The following is a 23228-nucleotide window of genomic DNA, read 5'->3' on the forward strand; positions in this document are numbered from 1 at the left end:
CTCAAATATCCTGCAAGTGCATTAATATATATATTTTTCTCTTTTTAGGCTCTGTTGAAGTAACCGAGGCACATCTTGTGAGAGACATTTTATATGTCTTTCAGGGGATAGATGGCAAAATCATTAAAATGTTCAATTCAGAAAACTGTTACAAAGTAGATGGAAAGGTATTGTTTTGTGTAGCTCAATATAATTAGATGATTGTTGTTACTATTAGCAGCAGCATTCTTCTTCATTATCGTTTAATGCCACCTTTATGTCTCTGTTGGCTTCCAAGATCATTAACAATAGAACAATCATAAAAAGTACAGATCAGAAGTGCACCTTCAAAAGTCATATCAAAAACATGGTATGAGCAGCATTTTTCTGTCCTTCCGGCAACTTGCCCCACCATGGTAGACTAAGTCACAATATCTACTGAAAGCCCAAGTGAGCAGACTTTGCTCAGTGTCTGAAATATAGCAAAAACATGCCAGGTAAATCTTCTTTGGACGGAAGTTTCCCATTTGGTCCACAACCAAAGAAAAGGACTTTGCTCTAGTAGTTAAGTACCAAATTGCATCAGACAAAAAGATACTTGGAGAAAGGCCTCTAGTGGTATATTCCAACTGCTAGTTAGATATGTATGGGTGCATGTAATTATTCAGGAAACCAGCCTGGTCCTAGGCCATTTTTTTAAAATGATGCAAACTGCCAGAAACATCCCAGAAGAGTGAGGTACACTTAGAAAAAGCAGAAATACACAAACATCCTCTATCCAGCCAGCAGTAGTGTATAGGCAACATTAGTTGAAGCAATGGCAAGAGTGTAGTTACGATTATTTGTGGGAGGCATTCCTTTCACAAGGGGCAATATGAGTTGCAGACCTAGTCAGGTAGCGGAAGGCTGCTTCCTGCAGAATAGTTTTAAGCCAGAATCAAAGAATCAGTAACAGAAGTGCTTCTACAAAGGCAGATTAGGGGAGGCAGGGCTGAAACACTCTCCTACTCATGAAAAGTTGCTTCCTGGCAGTGGCAAGAAGAAAGCGAGCAAAGAATACAGTTTGCAGGGGCGACAAAGAAATTCCATGCAAGTCAGTGCATGGAAGTCCATTGAGGCAAGAGAGCGAGCAGACAAAACCCTTCTACCAAGCATGCTGGCAGAGGCGAGAGATCATGATCCCCTTGCCTACAAGCCCATTTGATTTCTCTGAATAGGCTGTGGATTGCCCTCCCCATGTCCCAGCCGGCCTAGAAATAAAATGGGGTTACGGAGGAGGAATACTTGCTCCATCGTACTTCCAGCAGCCCACTGCATTGCCATGCTGGCCACGGAGAACAGCCCTTCACTTGCTGTGCAGCCAGCACAGAAATCAAGCAAGCGGAATTGGCCCCTTTCTTCTTTGCCAGCTTACTAAATTCCCTTGGAAGCAATGGGGAGAAAGGAGTTTCATTTTCTTCATAGCTGGCATGGAAACCAAGTAGGCTGCAGAGGAGGGATGCAGCGATATGTCCTCCTTTTCACTTGCTTTCTAAGAGGCTGGTAAGCAATAGTTGATAATGTTCTGGCCTTGTATCCAGCCTTGTAAATGCTGTTATTGGAGGCACATGGGGATTGTGTAAAGCTGCAAAAACCTCAAGGACCTGCAATATCTGACATTGTCACACGTAGTAGTGCAGGAAAGAGGTGGAAAATCAATTCTGGTATTGACATACAAGATGTATACTGTATATGGGAGCGTCTGACATAAGATCCCTTTATTTATTATACATCTGTGGGGCAAAAAAGTATCCTCTCCATCTGCCCTACCATTATTAATTATTGCTTAGGAGAACATCTTTTCTCTAAAACTATAGAGGACATGAACAACATTTTGTCAGATCAAAGGGGGAAAATTGATCTATAGCCTGGTTCACTTATTCACCTGCTATATTTTTCAGTGCATGAACTACAATTTATTCAGCATGTGTTTCTTAATATTTTAGGTGAGCATTTCCAAGTCTCTCCGAGATACTACAAGCAGGCTTGCTGAGTTAGGATGGCTGCACAATAAAATAAGAAAGTATACTGATCAGAGGAGTATGGATCGTGCCTTTGGACTAGTGGGCCAGGTATGTGAGCAAAACAGAGGTCTTCATTATTTCCTTTTCTGTTAGATGTGTTATATCATTTGTGAGTTTGTTGGGCTTCTGTGCCACACCCTGTAGTCACAAAGCTCTCTGGGTGACTCACAACACACTACATGGCAACGGATAAAGCAGTTCAACTCACAGTGCATTTAAACAATGTATAATAAAATATATGATTTTGTATTATTTGTGTGTTGCATGTGTCTGTGTGTATAGGATAGGAAATCTGTTTATACATCTAGAAACTATCAGGCAAGGAGTCTAGTAAGCTCTGCCGAGTCATTTCTCGTTCACCTGATAATTGTGAACACCCTATCGGCTTTAAAAGTAGTAAGTAGTCAGTTTTTAAAATGTAAAGAAAATTGATTGACAGTATTATGATTAACATGTGTTCAGATATTTAATTAACATTACCATGTGTTCAGAGCTTTAAGTGTTTATGCAATGCATAGGACGGTATTACATTACTTTCCCTTATTGTCCTTGAGGCTGTCAGTATTGCTGTTTTTCTAAGGCATCCTTCACTTCTTACATGTGCCATGGGTTTGTCCTCCAACATTGTCCCCCTTCCTTGGTGTCTGCACATTGAGCAGAGTTGTCTGAAGAAGGAGAACCTGCATCCTTCTACACATATAGGTCTCTTCAGATATTCATGCTCATTATGTGGCTGTTAGGCAGAGGCACAGAAGCGTGCTTGATGCATTCAGCTCTCGGTACATCTGCTTTTTCAAAAGTTATTAATGGCAAATGATCCTATAACTAAATAACACTTAGATGTATTGTCACCTCTCCGAAAACAATCAGTTTTGAGTGTACCATTGTATATATTTGTGTAACACTGATCTTCAAAAGGAGTTGATTGCATCCTAGACTTTTAAAATTCTTTTTGTTACTCAATTAAATGTTCACCTTGAGTCCTGCTTCCTTTGCTGTTGTTGTAGATGGCAGGTGTTTTGGATGATGCTGAATGCAATACACTGATGTTGGTTGATATGTTACCAAGGAATGTAGAAATGAGAAACATGAGTGATTTGTACTGCAACTTTCCTTTGCTTCTATGGTAACGTGTGAAGTGGGACTTGCTGCTGGATTTTGCAACAATACAGCAGAGATGAGGAAAAGAGAAATGTCAAGGAGAACAATTTCTGCACTTTGTTTCCATATCTTTGCAATACATGAACTATTTCCTCCTCCCTGCTCTTCTAAAGATCATGGCTTGGCCTTAGATTTAGATCAGAAAATTTAGGTTGCTAGGTTTTCTCATAGTTTGACTGTTATGTCCTTTTAATGCAACTGCCAAAATGAAGTCTGCGTTTGAGATTTTAATGAAAATAAAGCTTTTGCTTCAGTTCAGTATGCCTGCTTGTGAGAGCTTTCTTATTAAGCTTATTTGTTTCATTGACTTTGTAGTCATTTCTTATTTGGTTCATTTTAGAAATCCCATAATAAGCATGCACACACATCTGCATGAGTGCATACACACATGTGGGCTACTTCCTATTTGTATAGTTCTGAAATTATTTGTAGTGAGTGATCATGGGTATCCCTTAGTAGCAAATGTCATGGCAAGAAATATGCATTCATGAAATCTATATGTTTTCCTGCCAAAAAAATCCCGATATAACCCTCTGAAAAACCCTGTTTAAAAGAAATCCTTATTTTGGCAGCTATGAAAATGTCATACTCCTTTAAATGGATGGGATGACTTTTCCTCTTTCTGGAGCATCTAGAATCTTTGGAAACTATGGAGTGGTAGAGAACACCGAGAACTGTCTTCTCCTCATTTCACAACTAGAGGATCTCTCTGCAAAGGGAGTGATATATTGTCAACTTTGACAACTCCCTTGTCAAAGGGAGTGATATACTTGTCAAGATCCTCTCATGGCTTTGCTTTTTACTTGACTGCCGTTTGCAGCTTTGTTTGGTCAACATCCACAGACACTGACTGTAATGACATTAAGCAGGGAACATAATAATTTGGTTAATTGGAGGTGCATCTCTGAATTAATTTCCCTACACATAAAAATTATGAAAAAAATTGCACACATTTTTAGCACCTAAATAATAATAAAAAGGGGGTAAACCAATAATGTCGCTCCAGTGTGCCAGTTGTCAGTGGCCATTGCTATCAGTGCTAACGAAAAGAAAAAAGGAAAGAGAAACTGTGGTGGTACCCATAAATGAATCATGAGCAGGGTGGAAAGAGTGAACCAGTGACAGTCATTTAAAACTACTGGAGTGGCTCTCAGTGGCAATAGTCTGGGCAGGAGTGGTAAGGGGGGGTTGCCATTCTTACTGAGTGGCTTGCCCATTCCCTTCTTGTGTCCACAAAGGAGCTGGTTGTAACTCACCTTAGGTTCAGCAACCCGTGGAGCAAGTCACCTTGCAGAAAGCAGTCTGGATTTGGATGCCACTGCAGCCATCTTGTCTGGTTACCCAGGATGGTTTGTGGTGCCATCTGAACCCAGTCAAAGTCAGTTGCCATGTTGTAGACAAGCAAACTCTTCAGTGTTCTCTAGAATCTGGCTGGTGCATAGGATCCGTATTGACACCTTTTGTTTCTGTCTAACAGAGTTTTTGTGCTGCCTTAAACCAAGAACTCAAAGAATACTACAGGTTATTATCTGTTTTACACTCACAGGTAAATAAATATTTCTGTCTTTTGTTTGAGTCAACCAATGTTTTAAAAAAACTTTTAAAAGCCATTTATATCAGTTACAGGCTTGCAAATAGTCATTTATCTGTGATGAGCTAATTGATATAACCTCAGTTCCCTGCCCCCTTTTCTTTTCAAGTTGTACACCCACCACAGGTTACTTACACTTTTACTAATGGGTGGATGAGTTAGTAAAATATGTGTGGGCATGTATGCTTTGTGGACTTATGGGCATATGCACTTGATAGTACTTCTCTAGTATCTAGCTAACAAGAAATGTGTATAGAATGAGTTGAAATTGTATTGCTTTCATAAAATACTGTTAAAACTATTTTATGGTGAATGTTTACAAGAGATGCTAATTTCAGAATTCTTTTTCTCTGTCATGCACCACTTCTTGTAGACTTGCTTTAAAAAAATACAGGTCTTTCCATTTCTCTTCCTTTTCATTATATGCTTTCATGATTGCTAGTACTAAGATTTCTCTGACTTTTCACCCTAAGCATTTTTAATGTAAAAACATATCGGGCACAGGAAACATTTGAGAAAAGAAAGGAAAGTTCTAATTAGAGGAAAGTATGGTGGGATCTGTACTTGTCTGCACTTGCAATCATGGAGCTACTTACCTGAGAGGAGGACTTATTGAGCTGAATTGGACTGATTCCTGAGTAAACATGTGTAACTTGAACATGTAAATCTTCTTTTTCATCTCTCTGTCACCTTAGTTGCAAGTAGAAGATGATCAAGGTGTGAATTTGGGAATTGAGAGCAGTTTAACACTTCGCCGGCTCTTAGTCTGGACGTATGATCCTAAGATAAGATTGAAGACGCTTGCTGCACTTGTTGATCACTGTCAAGGTCTGTCAGCAGAATATTTAGAACTGTATATTGAGGGAAAGTGAATGTTAAGTTCCTATTTGAAAGATGATTTGTCAAACAGTAAACTGTTGAAAGCTCTTGGAAAAACATGGAGAGTTGGAGTTTTCTAAGAACATCAGTACACAGATATATTTCCAGGGATTATATATTGCTGAAGTACAACCATTTATTGATAGTGCTGATTGACAAGTAAGCAATTTTGGTTTTGGTTACAGCTGTAAAGACAGATGCTAGGTGACTGCACATGCAGTGTTCTTGGTTGGATTAATCATGGTTGAAGAGGAGAATGGGTGGTGGAATTGCATGTTTCTTGCCCTTTTCTCGCGAGCCTTTAACCATCAAATTCCGACTGTTTGTTTATGAAGGCTTACATGGGAAGCAGCCATATTTGCCTGTTTAGGGCTTCCTCTCACAGTTGTCTCTGCAGATGGCCATAGGCAGACAATACTGAACTGAAGTTCACTCTTGCCTTTCTCTGCTGTACTATGAGGTAGAGAGCCCAGCTTGTAAGATAAACTGCTTTGGAATTAAGCATTGTGTACAGCAAATCCACAGATGTAGCACTAATTTTCCAGGCAGGTGTGAGAGAATGTGCATTGAAATTCTTCTTTGTGTGCTCTCTTTCTTCAGGAAGAAAAGGTGGTGAGCTTGCATCTGCTGTTCATGCCTACAGCAAAACTGGGGACCCTTACATGAGATCCCTAGTGCAGCATATTCTTGGTCTTGTATCACATCCTGTCTTGAATTTCCTTTATCGCTGGATTTATGATGGGGAACTAGAGGACACCTACCATGAAGTAAGTTGTACACATGGTTTACTAATATGATGAGGTCCTTTTTTCCAGTTTCTGTGAAACTAAAGCCATTTTTCCTAAGTTAAAACTGTATACTGTATCTGTACTATTGAAAATGTACAATTAAGAAGAACTAGGAGTAAAAATTTGGCATATATCCTGAAAGCAGATTTGCATATGGAGAACTGATACTCAGCTTTTATTTATAAGCAATGGCCAGAATCCAGAGAGCCATGCGACTAGTTTTGTGTGCCCAGTTCTTTGTGTTTTCAAACAGCAGGTTAGCATGCCTGATAGTACACCAGAGTTAGAACTTGTTTTATTTAATTTTTAAATATTTCAGCATTTCTTAACATCCTGATCTTAAAATGTCGCTAAAGCAACAAATAAGCATTCCGGATAGGAATCACCAGGTGAATAGTACAGTGTTGTAAATCATTATGTTACATCAATGGAATACTCTGGGGCCAATTTTTTGGATGTATTCCATGAAAACTGGATATAGGTTTGAGGTATAGCTTATATCCATGCCAGTCTGAAGGGTAGTGACTTTTAGGTGGCCATATTGTTTTATGCTGCTTTCTGTGTGTTTGAGATCAGTTATTTCTTTTTAAACTTCTTTGGAACTTTTATTAGTGAAATAAACTTCCATGAGATGTATAAATCCCATCAGGTGAAAACCCCAAGAACACTTAACTATAGTGAATATATTTCAGTGAAATGACCCTACAATAAGCTTGTCATATAGTGCTTCTGGGGGAGGGGAAGGGGGGTTAATTACACAGGGGCAAATGAAAATGTGGGTTTCCCTCTTCATATTATAGCAGTTATCCTCTGGGACACTGATTGCCTTTGTAAACAAGCTCTTAATTTCTTCCTAAGAAAATCACCCTTTTTATCTGGCGCTTGGAAGGCCTTGGCATTTGTTCATCAGTTAGATTGTACCATGATTTCCCATTTCTCCCGTAGTTCTTTCTGTGCTTGATAAAATAACAAAACTCAAAGAACCTTGAATGGGTAAAATGAATCAATAAAATAATTATATTGCAATTATGTTCTGACCTTGGTTTCCTTCACCTTTCCCAAGATCTCTTTTTGAAAGGATTAATTATAAAATTCTCTTCTTGCTCTTTGTATTTTTACTACATGTTTTCTAAATACATTAATTGCATGTTACTTTGCCCTGGGTTATAAAATGAGGGCTTTTATAACTCCCGAAGATGATTGAATTGTCTGATGGATTTTAAAATTATATTTTTCTCATTAATGCTCCAATTATGGCACTATGCCAGTTACCAAGGGAGGGGAATTGCTGTAATAAACTTCAGAAACTGTTTTTTTAAAAAAAAATATGTATATTTTTATCTACTTTTCTGGATAATTTTTCTTTAAAAAACATACATTCATAAGGTAATATTGTATGCTAGTGAAGCTGTAATGTTCTAAAAACATGATACCTAATTTTTAGGACCTTTGCAGACAGTCCTCCCCCTCACCTCTTTTGCAGAACCTCTGGGTATGCTACACAGACTCAGGATTTTGGGTAGAGTGGCTGAATATTAAAAACAAGGCTTCTAAACTTGGACACATCATAGATTCACAGAATAGTAGAGTTGGGAATGGCCAGAGGGCCATTGGGTCCAACACTCTACTCAGTGCAGGAGTCCAAGTTAAAACATCCTTCTCAGATGGCTGTCCATTTGCATCTTGAATGCCTCTAGTGTGGGAGAGCCCACAACCTTGCTAGGTAATTGGTTTTATTGACATACTACGCTAACAGTCAGGAATTTCTTCCTGATTTCTAGCCAGAATCTAGCTTACTGTAACTTGAGCACATTATTCTGTGTCCTGAACTCTGGGAAGAAGGAGAAGAGATCTTGTCCTTGCTTTTTGTGACAGCCTTTCAAGTACTTGTAGAGTGCTCTTGTATCTCCGCTCAGTCTTCTTAAGGCTAAACATGCCCAGTTCTTTCGATCTTCCTTCATAGGGCTTTGCTTCCAGTCCCTGGAACATCCTTATTGCCCTCTTCTGAACCCTTTCCAACTTGTCTTTATCTTTGTTAAACTGTAGTGCCCAGAACTGGATGCAGTACTCCAGATGAGGTCCAGCCAGTGCTGAATAAATGAGAACTAGTACTTCACAGAATTTGGAAGTGATATTTCTGTTAATGCACCCTAAAATAGCATTTGCCCTTTTTGCAGCCTCATCAGATTGTTGACTCACATTCAGCTTTTGATCTACAGCAATTTCAACATCCTTCTCACTTGCAGTATTGTTGAGCCAAGTATTCCCCATCTTGTAATGATGCATTTGGTTTCTTTTTTTAAGGTACAGAACTTACCATTTGTCCCTGTTGAATTTCACTCTGTTGTTTTCAGCCCAGAGCTATAACCTATCAAGATCACCTTGAATCTTCCTTCTGTCTTCCAGGGTATTAGCTATTCCACCTAGTTTTGTATCTTCTGCAGATTTGATCACTGTTCCCTCCACTTCCTCGTCCAAGTCACTAATTAAAATGTTGAAGAGCACTGGGCCTAGGACTGAAGCCTGCAGTACCCTACTTGTTACCTTTCTCCACTTTGAGAAGGTGCCATTGATGAGCACTCTTGATCATTGTTCCTTGTTGCCCACTTTTTGCTAGTTTGCTAACTAGGAGTTTATGGGGCATTTTGTCAGAAACTTTGCTGAAGTCAAGATAGATTGTGTCCACAGCATTCCCATAGTCCATTAGGGACGTTACCCAATCAATCAATCAATCTGAAATCAGATGAGTCTGGCAGGATTTGTTCTTAAGGAATCTGTGTTGCCTTCTAGTAATCACTGCATTGCCTTCAAGGTGTTTGTAGACTGGCTGCTTTATAATCTGCTCCAGAATTTTCTCAGGGACTAATGTCAGACTGACTGGTCTGTAGTTTCCAGGTGGTGGTGGTCCTCTTCCTCCTCCTGAAGACAGGGACATTAGCCCCCTCCAGTCATCTGCCACTTACCTTCTCTTCCATGATTTCTCAAAGATAATAGGCAGTAGCTTTGAGAGTTCTTCTACCAGTTCCACCATGACTGTAGGATAGAGTTCACCAGGCCCTGGAGAACTCATTCAACCCAATTAGATGATCCTTGACCATTTACCATCCACAGTGAGTAGTTGAAGCCCCATTTCTTTCCTCTGTTTGTTACTTTGGAAGTATCTGAAAAAGACTTTTTGTTGCTCTTAGAATTCTTGCTAGCCTCAGTTCATTCCTAGCTTTAGCTTTCCTGAGCCCATCCTTTCAATTCCATGCTATCTGCCTGTATTCCTCCTCTGTAGCCTGGCCTTCCTTCCACTTCTTATACATGTGTTTTTTGTTTCAGATCATCTCTTAAGTTTTTATTGAAACCACATGGGCTTCTGTTGTCTTTTACCCCTTTTCCTTGTTGGAATTGTCTAATTGTGCCTATAGAATTTCCTTTTTAAAAAATTCCCATCTATCTTGGACTCCTTTTCTCACTTGCTATGGGCCTTTACTTATTCTGAGTTTATTAAAACTGTAGTCTTAGGTTAGTCACTGCTTTAGTGGGTCTACTAATTCTGAATCCAATCCATTGTGCGCTGGATTAGGAGTGTGCAGTTCATAGCCTGTGAACTGAATATGGCTTCTGCTCTTACCCCCGGAGTGGCCACTAGTGTTATGCCATGGAAGTTCATGGAGCTGGAAAAGCTTTGTGGTTTGCCACTGAGTATAGGCTAAATAAACACACATGTAGCTTGTTTTCAGGCCTAGCTGAGATGTTTTAGCCTTCTGCTGTGCTTGCTACCACCCATAGTGCAGCAGTGGGGAGGATTCAGAGGGACTCCAGATCCCTTGAAGTAGCCCATGTCAAGTATAGGTGTTCCAACTTGAACCAAGCTGCTTTTCTCCTGTTGTATATAGTTAATATTATCCAATGTTTATTTTTTTCAGAAATACAGCATACTATAACAGCTACACAGAGATCTTTTTAAAAAGAAGCTCCAATGATTTTGCTATAATAATACATTTTAGGATGGACTTATACTGGTTTGATAAATATTAGGTGATGTTTCTTATATAGGGAAAAACATAATATCTACAGTTGCCAGAATATGGAGGCTACTTCAGGTATGCTCAAATATTTGCACATTCCCAGTGGACTTATCCTCCTGCCCTCCAAATTTTTGTTACTTCTTGGAGGTTTTTGTAGGATCAGCCCCTCTGGTGGTCAGACCACAGGACAGATAGGATGGATGTTTTCAAATCCAGGAGCAAGGTTAACTTACCTAACAGATGAGATGGTGGTGTAGTCAGGAAGCTAAGCCAAAACCATTTCCAAGCACATATGAGCATACAGTGAAGGGTAGGTAACAGGGCTAGTTTGGGCAAGTAACAGGAGAAGGTCCAATGAGGCAAGGGGCTGAGGTAGGAATGTAACAAGTATTGAATCATGGACTAAACTAGGTGTGGTGATAAGCATTCTGGGGCAGTGAGGTTTGCCTAAGTGCTGATCTCACAAAGTTGTGTGCTTTCCAGTGATGGATGGGCCAGCCAGTCATGGGGAGCATTGGGATAGAAATGCTCAGCATTATGTCTGGTCACTGATAACTTACATACCAATGTTAAATACCAAAGGGACAGATGGGAACTAGACATGTTGCAGTGTTCAGCAGCAGCCTCATTGTTTATTGTTCTATCTAGTTCCAGTCTGAGTTGCACTGAAGAGGCAGTCATTGCAGCCTTGTGAATTTGAAAGAGTTTATGCACCCATGAGGAAGGGCAAAGACCAGTCTTGTAGGGGAAGAGTGGAATGAGGCCAAAGATTGGTAAAGATGATTGGGGCACAGGAGATGTGTTGTTTCTAAGGTATCTGTGATGGCTCAGAAAACCAGGGTCCAGTATGGATGTGTACCTATTCAGATCATGCCCTATCACAAACTATATTTGAACCTACACCAAATTAAATGCAGTGTAATAACAATGCTGTGCTGCCATTTGTAAGCTCAAGTACTTGCCATGCAGCTCTTTTGATATTTGTCACTCAAGTATTTTATTTCCTCTGGAGATAAGATCCTCTGGAGATAATCTTCTGAAGTTTGCTTCTGCAGTGTCAACTCCCCGGAAGACTTTCTCAGTGGTTGCCACAAAACTGCGGAACGGCTTGCCCGGAGAGATGTGTCAGATAGCCCAGATTCTACTTTCAGGAGGGAGTTAAAGACATATCTCTTCTGACAGGCCTTTGCAGATTAGTTCTCAGATCAGTTTTATGCTTGTTTTAGTTAAATGTTAATGATTGCTGGGTTTTTTCTCTTGTAAACTGCCCAGAGCCTATGGGAATGGGGCGGTATATAAAAATCTAAATAAATACATAAATGCATAATTGTCAGTATAGTTTCATTGCATGTATTTCTTAGAATGAACAGGTGATTTTTTAAAACAAAGCCTAAGTGAATCTAATGTGCATGTTGGTTACTTGTATTGAATTCCAGCTGATTCAATTTCTAATTGCTTTATTTATTTATTTATTTATTTATTTATCGATTTATATTCTGCCTTTTTCCTACAAAGGGCTCAAGGCAGCTTACATCATTCTCCTCCTCCATCTTATCCCCACAACAACCCTGTATTGGGCTGAGAGTCTGTGACTGGCCCAAAGTCACCCAGTTGGCTCCATGGCTGAGCAGGGACTGTAACCCAGATCGTCTGAGTCCCAGTCCCATGCTCTTAACCACTATGTCACACTGGCCCACACTGGCTTTAGGAAGCTTCGTTTCTCTATATAAGTAATAATTGTCTGACTTTTGGTTATAATGCTTGTGGTTGTTAAGTTCTGTATCAACAAAGTGCAGGTTTACATGGTTATTTCCTCCTGTCCCCCATGTTAGCTGCAGCAATAAGAACTAAATGTACAATAGTAAAAGTTGAAATAATCCACATGTTGCTTTCACTTTTCCTTGCTTTTAGTTAATATATAGTTGACATGTTTTTACATTATCTGCCTTGAGTCCTCTAGGATTCTGCCCAAAGATATAAGAACATAAGGAAAGCCATGCTGGATCAGATCAAAGTCAAGCAATCTGTACACATGGTGGCAATTCAGCTGTCCACAGAATTGCCCAAGCAGGACGGGTATAAGACCTCCTGCCCAGTCTCCTCAACATCTGGTGTATTCAGCCAGATGCCATGTCTGCTGAAGGAGGTGGTACATAGCCAGCAAGGCTAGTAGACACTGATAGCTTTCTCTTTCATGAATCTGTCCAATCCCCTTTTAAAACCTATCCAGTTTTTCCTGTGGCAGTGAATTCCATAGTCTAAGTATACAGTGTGTAAAGAAGTGCTTCCTTTTATCTGTCCTAAATCCCACCAATCAACTTTATGAGATGACCCTGGATTTGAGAGTTATGGGAGAGGGAGAAAAATGTCTCCCTCTCCACTTTCTCCATGCCACACATCAATCTAAATACCTCTATCCTGTGCCCTCTTTCTTGCCTTTTTTCTAAGCCGAACAGTCCTAGTTGCTGCATGTGCTCCTCATAGGGGAGCTGCTCCAGCCCCTTGCCCTTCTTTGTACTCTTTCGAACTCAATAATGTATTTTTTTTCAGGAAGGGTTACCAGAACACAGTATTCCAAGTGCAGTTGCACCAAAGATTTGCCTAAGGAGAGTAAGATTTTGGCAGTTCTTTTTCCTATTATGTTCCTAATTATGCCTCACATGGAGCTTGCCTTTTTCACAGTGGCTATGCCCTAGGCCAGCATTTTCATTGAGTTGTCCACTATCACCAAGAGCTCCCTTTTTTGTTCAGTCAATTGCTCAGTCAGAAGATAGTTATCACAGCGGAGGAAGCACTCTGATTCGAATACAAGTGTGTATGTGTGTGATGTACATAACGTTTTTATAGCATATTTATGTATTTTAAAATATGTATGATTGTATATACATAATACTCATTCTTCCTTAAAACTTAGATTGTTTGTTCTATCTGCAGTTCTTTGTAGCTTCAGATCCCACTGTAAAAACAGATCGGTTGTGGCATGACAAATACACATTGAGGAAATCGATGATTCCTTCATTTATTACAATGGATCACTCAAGAAAGGTATGAAGAAAAGTGGTAGCTCAAGTTCTGATTATTTTAAAAGAGACCTTTGCAGCTATTCATGAATGTCAAACAAGTGTTGAGAGGGGCCCTTGCTGTTGCTTAAACTTTGGTCTGATGTAAACCTCACTTGTGTATGGGTGTTACTACATAGGCCAAGGGAAGGAATACAGTGAAAGAGGATTCAGACAAATAGTGCTTTTAAAAGGACAAATGTTCAAGTCATCCAAATGTGATGAAATGGTCAAATCATCCATCTTGGTAAAACAACCACCATTGTGTGATGTGTCTGCCTGGCAGTGAGTACTGCTACTCCTTTGATCTAGCAAAATATTCCAAATAAATAATTTAGTCTGAAGCCTTCAGTTGGAGTACATGGCACTTCATTTGTATATGATTTGGAAATGATGATTAAAGTAGAGCTACCACTTGAAAACAAGTGTTGTATGCTTATTACTATTTGTTGGTTTCTAGGCTTTAATTTAGTAAGCAGAGTGTACTTTCTAAAAAATACTGTTTTTACTTATACAGTCTTTTAGAACTTAACTTCTGAAAATACTTTGCATTTATATTTAGGTTCTTCTAATAGGAAAATCCATAAACTTCTTGCATCAGGTCTGTCATGACCAAAGTCCATCATCCAAGATGATAGCTGTGGCCAAATCTGCAGAATCTCCAAAAGATGGTATTATATTAAAATAAGATTATTGGAACAGTATGTATTGTAGATGTGCCATGTAATAGAATATCTACTTAAGCTGTGCGGAAATGATCCAGTTTACTGTACTAGGACCACAATAGCTTTGTTTCTGACCTTGTTGGTTTTTCAACGTATCGTTATCTGATACTGTACAATGGTGTACAAAGTCATAGCATGAGGTTTTTGTGGGAGGAAAGGGATCTCAATTGCATGCATTTGGCACATGTCTTTGCAGGCTACCCTTGGTATTATTTTCACAGCTTGTTGGGGAATTGTGGATAAGTGCAGGATGTATAGTTCTTATTTTTATTATTTATTATATTTCTGCCTCTCCCATCAGCCCAAAACCTCGCTGGGCAGTTTACAAAATCCATAGTTCTTATGGGGAAATAGATAATTATCTGCCAACCCCCTGTCTGGTGTTGTACCGTCATGAAGTGGGAACTGTTTCTTGCATTCCTGGTTTAGTGTAGAAGCAGAAATCTGGAGTGCTCCTGTGGAAACGTGCCTAAATGGAACATGAACTGCTTGGTGTAAAGGGCAAATGAACATATCTGAGATCAGTTGCACAGATAAATCTCAGTTGTTGGATTGGGTCCTTTATCTGCTGTTTTTGAAAAAGTGGCTTATATGTTGCATTAAGGTGTGGTGGAGCAGCATATTCAATTGACAAGATACTTTAAAACCTTCGCTGCCTCAGCTTAAAAGTTAGAGCAATAAGATCACTTCAAACAGTGTAAAGTTTCCCCCCACCCCACAAGGACAAGGATAGCTTAGGATTCATCATCATTATGTTCTTGGGTGGCCATCTTGTGAACACATGGACTGGTCTGTTGAGCACAGTGGCACACACTTTTGAGTAAGGTCTGTAGTATTGCTCTTCACATCTTGTCCATTTCTTTGTGGTTTCTTTGTAGTATGTTGCATTAAACAAAGAACCCCATGCTAAGTAATTTTGGCCCCAGGCATCTAATAAGAAGGAATTATCTCTGAATAGGTAAAAGTACATGTTTACTAACTCTGTGCTTAACCACAGAGTAGATGCTCAGAATAGATTTCAGTATAGCATAGCATTCTAGTTATTCATTACAGGATTCTTCTCCTTTTCAACACTGGAACTATAACTAGATTGAAATATTACTTTAACTTGGCATGTAGCCCAACCCTATGCATGGTTACTTGGAAGTAAGTCTTCCTGTCTTACTTGAAAGATAATATGCATAGGATTGCAGCCTTAATCATTTCTTCAGATTTTTCATATAGCCATGTGCAATAGTGTGACAGTTTCAAATCTATTATAGACATACTTGTTCAGGCAGTTTAAGCATATAGACTAGTTAGTGCAGCCTTTCTCTTGTCAGGATATTTGATGTAAGGACACAGAAGATGTTTAGCTATGAAAAAATAGATATGAGCCCACATTAAATGCATAAGTATCCTGCTTCACTCCCCCTCATGTGATAATGGGATACCTGAAAGTACTGAGTTGATTTTACAGAGATCAAATGTGTAGTATGTTGCGTGGTAAGGTTTGTTAATTATGTGCTGCTTTGGGGTAAAAAATATATAAAAAGAATGTAAAAATCTTTTTCCCCCTTATAACAGCTGCAGAAATGTTCACAGATTTGGAAAATGCATTTCAGGGAAAAATAGATGCTGCCTATTTTGAGACAAGCAAATACTTGCTAGAAGTCCTTAATAAAAAGTACAATTTACTGGAGCACATGCAGGCTATGAGACGCTACTTACTTCTCGGTCAAGGAGATTTTATCAGGCACTTAATGGATTTGCTAAAGTAAGTTATTATAGATGTTATTATTGCTGAATTCAAATGCTTGTTATGGGATAGAAAACTGAAATCTAAAATACTGTTTAGCTAAACCTGTGGTACAACAAAACAATTTACTATTAAAATACAGTTTTAATGCTTCTGTTATATGTTCAGTACTATGTTGCACGGCTTTAGATTCAATATTAGGTTGTTTGGCTTTAATTTTTTTTTTCATACCAGGCTGGCTTGCATGATGAAACATTCCACTGTGCTTTATTTAAGCTAGGTTGAATAGCTTAACTTTAAATTTAACTTTATTTAAGTTAGGTTGTGATGCATCCTGGCAGTCATTTTGAATATTCAGATAGCAATCTTGGCTTGTCATGTCATCTCAGCACAGGGATGATGGGTTATGTGAGGGTTAAACAACCTTTGTATATCTCTAAAATACAGTGGATTCTGTTGCAGGTTTTTTAAACCTTGCATAACCCATTGTCCCTAGGTTCAAACAAGATGACAAGCTGCAGCTGAAATATTCAAGATGGCACCTGTGTTTGCTGCAACTCATTATCTCTTCAGTAAGTCACTGAATCATGCCAACCAAGTCACTGTTGGTTCTTTCAGAATCTAGGAGGAACGGAGCTGCCAAATGTTGAAAAGCCAATCCATTCTTTCTTTAAATTGTACCAGGTTTCTTGAATATTGTATATGGTATTAACAGTGCAGTTCTGTGCATGTTTACCCAAATTTAAGCCACATTGCCTCAGTTTCCATATAATGGCAGTTATGAGTTAACCAACCCTCAGATTGCTTCAATCTAGCAGGAGCATGTTGGCATGTCTACTTTCAGTTCACAATCTTCAACCACAAGTGGACACTCTGAGTTGTTTATGGGTTAAACAGAGTTAATGCTTGACCTGTTGCTGGGTTAATTCTGGGTCTTTTAGGGTTTAAACAATGTAGAATGTTCAGGTTTGGATTTTACACTAATAACCTACACACAAGGCAATTGTTGGTTGTTAATTGAACATGGAAGTGATAAGTATACCAGAGCCAATATGCCTTCTTGCTTCTATAAGATTTTAACAACTCATGGCTTAATTAACCCAAAGTTGCAATTACATGGAAATCAGGCCTTCAAACCCAACTGGACTTAGGCTGCATTCCTACACATATTTATCTAACAGTACAATTCCAGGAGAAGTACATTCTGTTGAATGAGACGTACATTCTGTTAAATTCAGTGGTATTTATGTCTGTGTAGACATGCATACCACATTATTAATTCTATAATCTGTTACCAAATCCTTTCAATTTCTAATGATCACAAACTTAATGGTTAGAGATTCTGTAGATTAATTTTTAAACACGGGCAGACATGCATGCGCACGAAGAGATGGGGAATAGGTGGAAGGTATCACTTGAATTCTTCAGCACATGACATTGTTAGCAGCATCAGTCAAACTTTTAAAGGACTGTTATTGCCCCCTCCCCCTTTTTTTTGCGTGTATCAACTCATCAGCTTAAAAGCCTATGGGCTATCATGCCGTCTCTTCTTTACCATACAACCCACAATAGGCTGTGCAGTGTGATGTGCAAACCCAGACTGCTGGGTTGTTTAGCAGCTAAATAAGTTAACACAACACAACATCAAACTGCAGGCTGTTACATACAAACAAGATCATTAATTGAGCTCTTTTCTCAGGTTTCCCCTAACTAATTCTTCCTATTCCTTTTCTTTCCCCTTCTATTGCATCTTAGACTGTGACTGTGGGAGTAAAAGTCCCTGTCATTTTAATATTTAGACAGTAGCTTGCATCTTTAAGGCCTCAGTATGCAGGCTACTAAGTATGCTGGACCTGGAGAGGAGTGGGCTTCGGGATATAGTTATGATTTGTGCATAGCAGACATTCTGTTTGTGTATGTATGTGGGATGTGTAGCTGTGAATGTGGCAGGAGATCCCACATCTTCTGCAGTCTTGACTTTTTTTGCATCAGTCAAACGTATGTGCAGAGATACAGTGCTCCAGTCACACCAATCAGTCTGTGCATACATGCAAGCAGTGTGTGCAGTCAGGGTGGGAGAACCTGCTGTCACAATTGTAACCTCCTTTCAAACATACATACAACAAAGGATGTCTAAACTGGACTTCTTTCAGGGATTAGTATAAATTATGTTTGTAGGGATGGTCAAGAGTATGGCAAAGTGCCTGGCACAGAAGGCAGCTAGCTAGGATCAGTAAAAGAAGGAGCTCAGGACTTCCCTTGGGGAACTCTTTTTCTGTGTGTCCCGCTCTGCAACAAGAATAGACATTTCATATGGGTATTAATTAAACAGACTTTAAGTTGGTCACATGCATTACAGCAAAAAGCTAACCATTAACTTTTAGATCACTATGTCCCACATAGGTTGTAGGCTTTTCTAACAGCACTAGAATATTAAGAAAGAAATAAAATTTCATTTTGGTTTGAATTATTCAGCAGTTATTGCTACTGAATAATATTTTGATAACAAGGTGAAAATTGCCTCTTGATTAATATATCAAAATGTCTTTGGTAGAGAAAGCTTTGGCTATTTGGTGGCATGGAAATTTTAAAAATGCAAATAATAATATTCATCTTAAATGTGCTTTTAGATCTACAGCTTTTAAACTTATGGATATTGTATGGCCCATGCCTTCCTTGCTGCCAGTATTGTATAAAAGCATCTTGGGCTTTCCCTTAGGATGGGGTTTCAGAAGTATAATGGCAGGCTTCCTACATGTCACGTTCCTTTTTCTTCCATAGCGCTGATTTTTTTCTACATTACAAAAGATTCCATTTACTTACCAGACATCAAAGGGATATGTTTGTCCAAGGACTGAATTGATGTAACATCTTTGCACTGAAATGCAGTAGAATAATGATGAGACATGGAATCAGTAAAACATTTGTGTGTCAAGAAGGGAATAGTAATGCTTTAGTGGAAAGAAATACCTTTTGACATGGAATTTTTAATTGACTATTTTAAGTTTATTGAGAATATTTGAACATAGACCTTTCCATTTTCTAATTCAGAAGCATAACTGCCCAGTCTTTTTTGAAGGACTTTAAACTGAAAAACCTAAATGTTAAAGCCTGGAGAGGTTTTGCTTTCAATTGAAAAATGATTTAGAGCTCAGGATTGAGAAAATCTGGAAAATTTGACATTGGTGTAAACAGGGGTTCTCAGATACAAAGACAGTGTACCTGATCTGGATTTGAATACTTTCCTTCATCAACTCTTCCTTCCCCCCAGTACACCAGTTAAGAATATATATCAGCTTTGGCCAAAGGAGAGGAAATGCTTTCACACACGTGCATGCATACACATGCACACACATGCACAAAAGCAAGGCTTATTATTCCAGGTCTTCAGAAAGTGAGCAAAAGAACCTTTGCCTCCAGTCTGAAATCATATTACTCAGAATAGACATCAGCAATGCAGTACCATTGGTTTGACTAAGTCATGGCCTGAGAGCTTGGTGAAGAAGCCATCCCTTTCACAGTGGATTTATTGTTGACCATGAGGTTACCAACTCACATCTTGTGTACCTGAAGAAGCTGTATAAATTGACTGTGTTATAGAAAAGGGTTGTTGTCAAGGATGGGGTATTCTTCCCCAACCATTAAGATCTCCTGGAGAGGTCCTTCTCTAAGAATCGCCCCCTAAGGATGTAAGAGGAGTGGCAAAGAGGAGAGGGGCCTCCTCAGTTGTTGTACCCCATCTGTGGAACATGCTCCCCAGAGAGGTACACCTGGTGCCTTCTTTGCCTTTTTTTTAAGACACCAGGCAAAAACCTTTTTAATTACCAGACATTTTGAAAATTATTCTATCAATATTTTATTACAATAATTGTAGACTAGTTATTATTGCTGCTGTGCCCAGGGATAATTTTTGGACTGTTGTGGTTATTTATTGTTGAGTTTTAGTGCTTTTAGTGGTTTTTGTAACTTTAATTTTATTGCTGAATTTTTATTGTGTTGTGTGTGTGTTTTAAATTGTACATAACCTGAGAGCTCTGTGGGATACAGTGTGGTATAGAAATGTAATAAATAAAATTGTAGTGTCATGCTGTGAAGTTTGATTCCTGGCTATGAAAGAGCAGAATTTCTGGGTTTATGTGGAAATCTACATCCTGAATATTTATAATTTCAGAAACATTTTTCTTAGTTCATAATCTAGAATGGTTCAAGTATTCATTCATGTAAGGAATGAAAATACATTGCATAAATCAATTGTACCTGCAGTTGGATGTCAACTGGGCTATTATGTACATTGTATATCTGTTCTTTTTAAAATTTATCTTCTAATTTTAGACCAGAGCTTGCAAGACCAGCTACCACTTTATATCAGCATAATTTGACAGGAATCCTTGAAACAGCTGTCAGGGCAACTAATGCACAGTTTGATAATCCTGAGATCCTCAAACGCTTGGATGTCAGACTTTTGGAGGTATTTTTTTTTTTGAGACATTTTAATGTCTTACGAGTGTTTGTCTATAATTTTTTTAAAGTAGCTGAAATTTAGCTCTGAGGCCAGCATCAGAAAATAATATATTCTTTCTATGTGGAAAGAGATTTTCTTAACTGCAAATTTTGTTTTTGATTGTTATTTGTGGTCTCTGTGCAACACACAGATGACCCTTGTGTCTCTGTATAGTTGCATTCCACAACGTTTTAAAGCTGAGGGATTTTGATGGGAACCTGTTCCACTGTGCTCATCCACTGGGTATATCCCTGCCTATTATTATTGTTCTCTTGAAACTGCTGTACAGAGCCTTGAAACTAAGGAAACCCAAGCCTGTGAAAAGAGAAGGCACTGCAAAGGGAATGGTGGGTGGGTTGTGTGACTGCACAGATGACCATTTGAAGAACCACAGTGACAGGTAAGCACAGGCCTCTGTGCATGCCACAAATAGACAACTAGGAAACTGACTTTCCAGAGGAGGGCCTCTGCAGTAAAACAGATGAAAGCAAGGCTCAACCGAAGAATGCATTAGCAGAAATCCATCCTGTAATATCTGATGAAAGTTGACAGCCTCTAGGAAGTGGCGGTATATTAGAAGTCAAAGACATTCCTTGAGCAAAGTTCACCCAAGTAGAAGGAGTCTTGGTAGAAAAGGTTCTGATCTGACTGTGGGAAATACACTGGCTGATAAGGTAGTGTGATGATCTGCACAAGTCATGAGGAAAGATGTCAAGGCAACATCAGCAGTCCTTTGCAAGGGCCCTCATAGCCAAGAAGCAGGCAAGGCAAGTTGCAGGAAGCATCTAAATGTGGCTTGTAGGAAGCCAACGTCCACCAAGTATTCAGACAGTGGTTTATGCTGGTGTTGATGGAGATGGGAAAAAGCCATATCCTGATCAAGGTGAAAATCTGAAACTGCCTTTTCAAGGAAGGGCAAGTCCAGACATAGCACCACCTTGTTTTTGTGCAAACACATATAAGGAGGCTCCACTCACAGAGTGCGGAGCTCACAAGACCAAACTAAAGATATTGCCAGAAGGACAGCTGACTTCCATGCAGTAAGAGTATGGAGGCAGCGTTGGTGTTAGAGCTGTCAAGACTAGAGACTTGCTCCAGGCTGGAGTGCAAGGGATGCAGGTGTGCCTCGCAAAAACTATTCAACTGACTACTTAGAGAGGGTGTGACTTTCTCAGGCTCATATGTGACCCTCTGTGCTTACCTGAGTGTAGAGTTCCCACAGTCAGAAACCATGTACAGGATCTTTTTTATCCATTGGGCTGATGAATGTGGTTGTCTCCCAGTTGCACTGGTAGTAGGGGTGCATGGGTCTTGCTTTCACCACTGTGGGTGGGTAAAGTAGCATTTGAGCAAGCAGTTGAGCTAATTGCTGGATTATACTTATCCTTTTGTAAAAAGCTAAAAAAAAACCAGTTTATACAATTTGGTTAAATGCTGGTATTATTTTTTAAAGGTGTCTCCTGGTGATACAGGTTGGGATGTTTTCAGCTTAGACTATCATGTCGATGGACCAATTGCAACGGTAGGAATATATATTTAAGTTTGTCGATTTCTCCCTACCTCATCCCCCTCTTAGTTCACTAAATACTTTGTTATTAAAATAGCCTTTGTACTTTTTAGAAATGCATGATTAAAGAGATTGCTTTGTATCTTGGATGTACCCATTGTATTAAGAGTACAGCCAAAATCTCAATTTTCCTAAATTATTAATGAGTGTTTAAAATGCTACATTTTAAGACTTTCATTATTTGAAATAAATAATTCATTTGTTCTGTCGGAGATTTTAGAAAGTACTTAATAAATGGATTTTCATTTTCATCCATTATTCTGAAACTGTAGCAACTAATTTGGGATAATTTGCAAGAACTGTAAAATGTATTTTAGGGGAACCTATTTGTACTCTTTAAATAAAATCTGATATGTAGTATTCATTAAAACAGATGAGAAAATAGGAGCACCATTATTCAAAATGCTTTTAATATATGTAAAGAATAGCAGTGCTTTCTGAACATGGTGTCAAAAGTGAGAGTTTGACCAGAAGGTAATGCTATCTATAGTTTCATGAATGGAAGATAATATCTCTGTTTTCTAATTTGCTAATTCATTTTTCATGTTCTGCATCCTCCCAGTAAATTGTAGGTAGTTGTAGAGCTGTGTAACTGGTTCCTTTACATTTAATCTCTGTTGCATATGATTAACCATTTGATGTATTTTTCTTTTGTTAAAATAAGCTTTTCAGATATCGAAGGAAGTGTAATAAAATGGGTTTCTAACATCAGCAGAGCTATTATATGCAATAGAGTATTTTTAACACACATACACATTAATTTTAAAATCTATATAAACAGTAGTACTTAAATCTGTGGTGAAAGTTAGGCAGAATGAACTGATGCAGCCCGTTGGGTTTCAGTTTTGTACATGAGGCCCTGGGTTCAAACTAAGTTTAGCCACAGACTTACTGTGCAGCCTTGGACAAATCACTCTCTCAGCCTCATTTTCCCATCCATGAAACAACTTTTCAAGAATATTGTGAAACTAAATAAGTTATAAACAATTGCTCTGAGTTTTAATTTATGCAAATTACTGGTTTTTCTACACTCTTTGGTACACCATCAAGGACATGAAGAATATTAGGTTTGGGAACGTAAGAAAGTGTGCTGCTAACCAAATAGGATGTTGGAGGAACATAGGACCCACTGGATCAGACCAAGGATCCATGTAGTCCTGC

The 23228-nt window shown here is 38.8% G+C and overlaps 1 protein-coding gene across 2 annotated transcripts in view; it reads left to right on the forward strand.

Moving 5' to 3' along the window:
* The window catches only part of TUBGCP3 (tubulin gamma complex associated protein 3), an 87446-nt gene that overhangs the window by 21595 nt on the left and 42623 nt on the right, over positions 1-23228 (forward strand). For both annotated transcript variants that reach the window (XM_044428740.1, XM_044428739.1), the window contains exons 7-16: positions 49-167; positions 1965-2090; positions 4681-4749; positions 5490-5622; positions 6274-6440; positions 13412-13522; positions 14099-14207; positions 15828-16017; positions 20332-20467; positions 21954-22022. In XM_044428740.1, coding sequence (XP_044284675.1) covers positions 49-167; positions 1965-2090; positions 4681-4749; positions 5490-5622; positions 6274-6440; positions 13412-13522; positions 14099-14207; positions 15828-16017; positions 20332-20467; positions 21954-22022 — 1229 coding nt within the window. The remainder of the gene's footprint in view (positions 1-48; positions 168-1964; positions 2091-4680; positions 4750-5489; positions 5623-6273; positions 6441-13411; positions 13523-14098; positions 14208-15827; positions 16018-20331; positions 20468-21953; positions 22023-23228) is intronic.

The sequence above is a fragment of the Varanus komodoensis genome, unplaced genomic scaffold (assembly GCF_004798865.1).
Source record: "Varanus komodoensis strain SLA01 unplaced genomic scaffold, ASM479886v1 scaffold2, whole genome shotgun sequence".
NCBI lineage: Eukaryota > Metazoa > Chordata > Lepidosauria > Squamata > Varanidae > Varanus > Varanus komodoensis.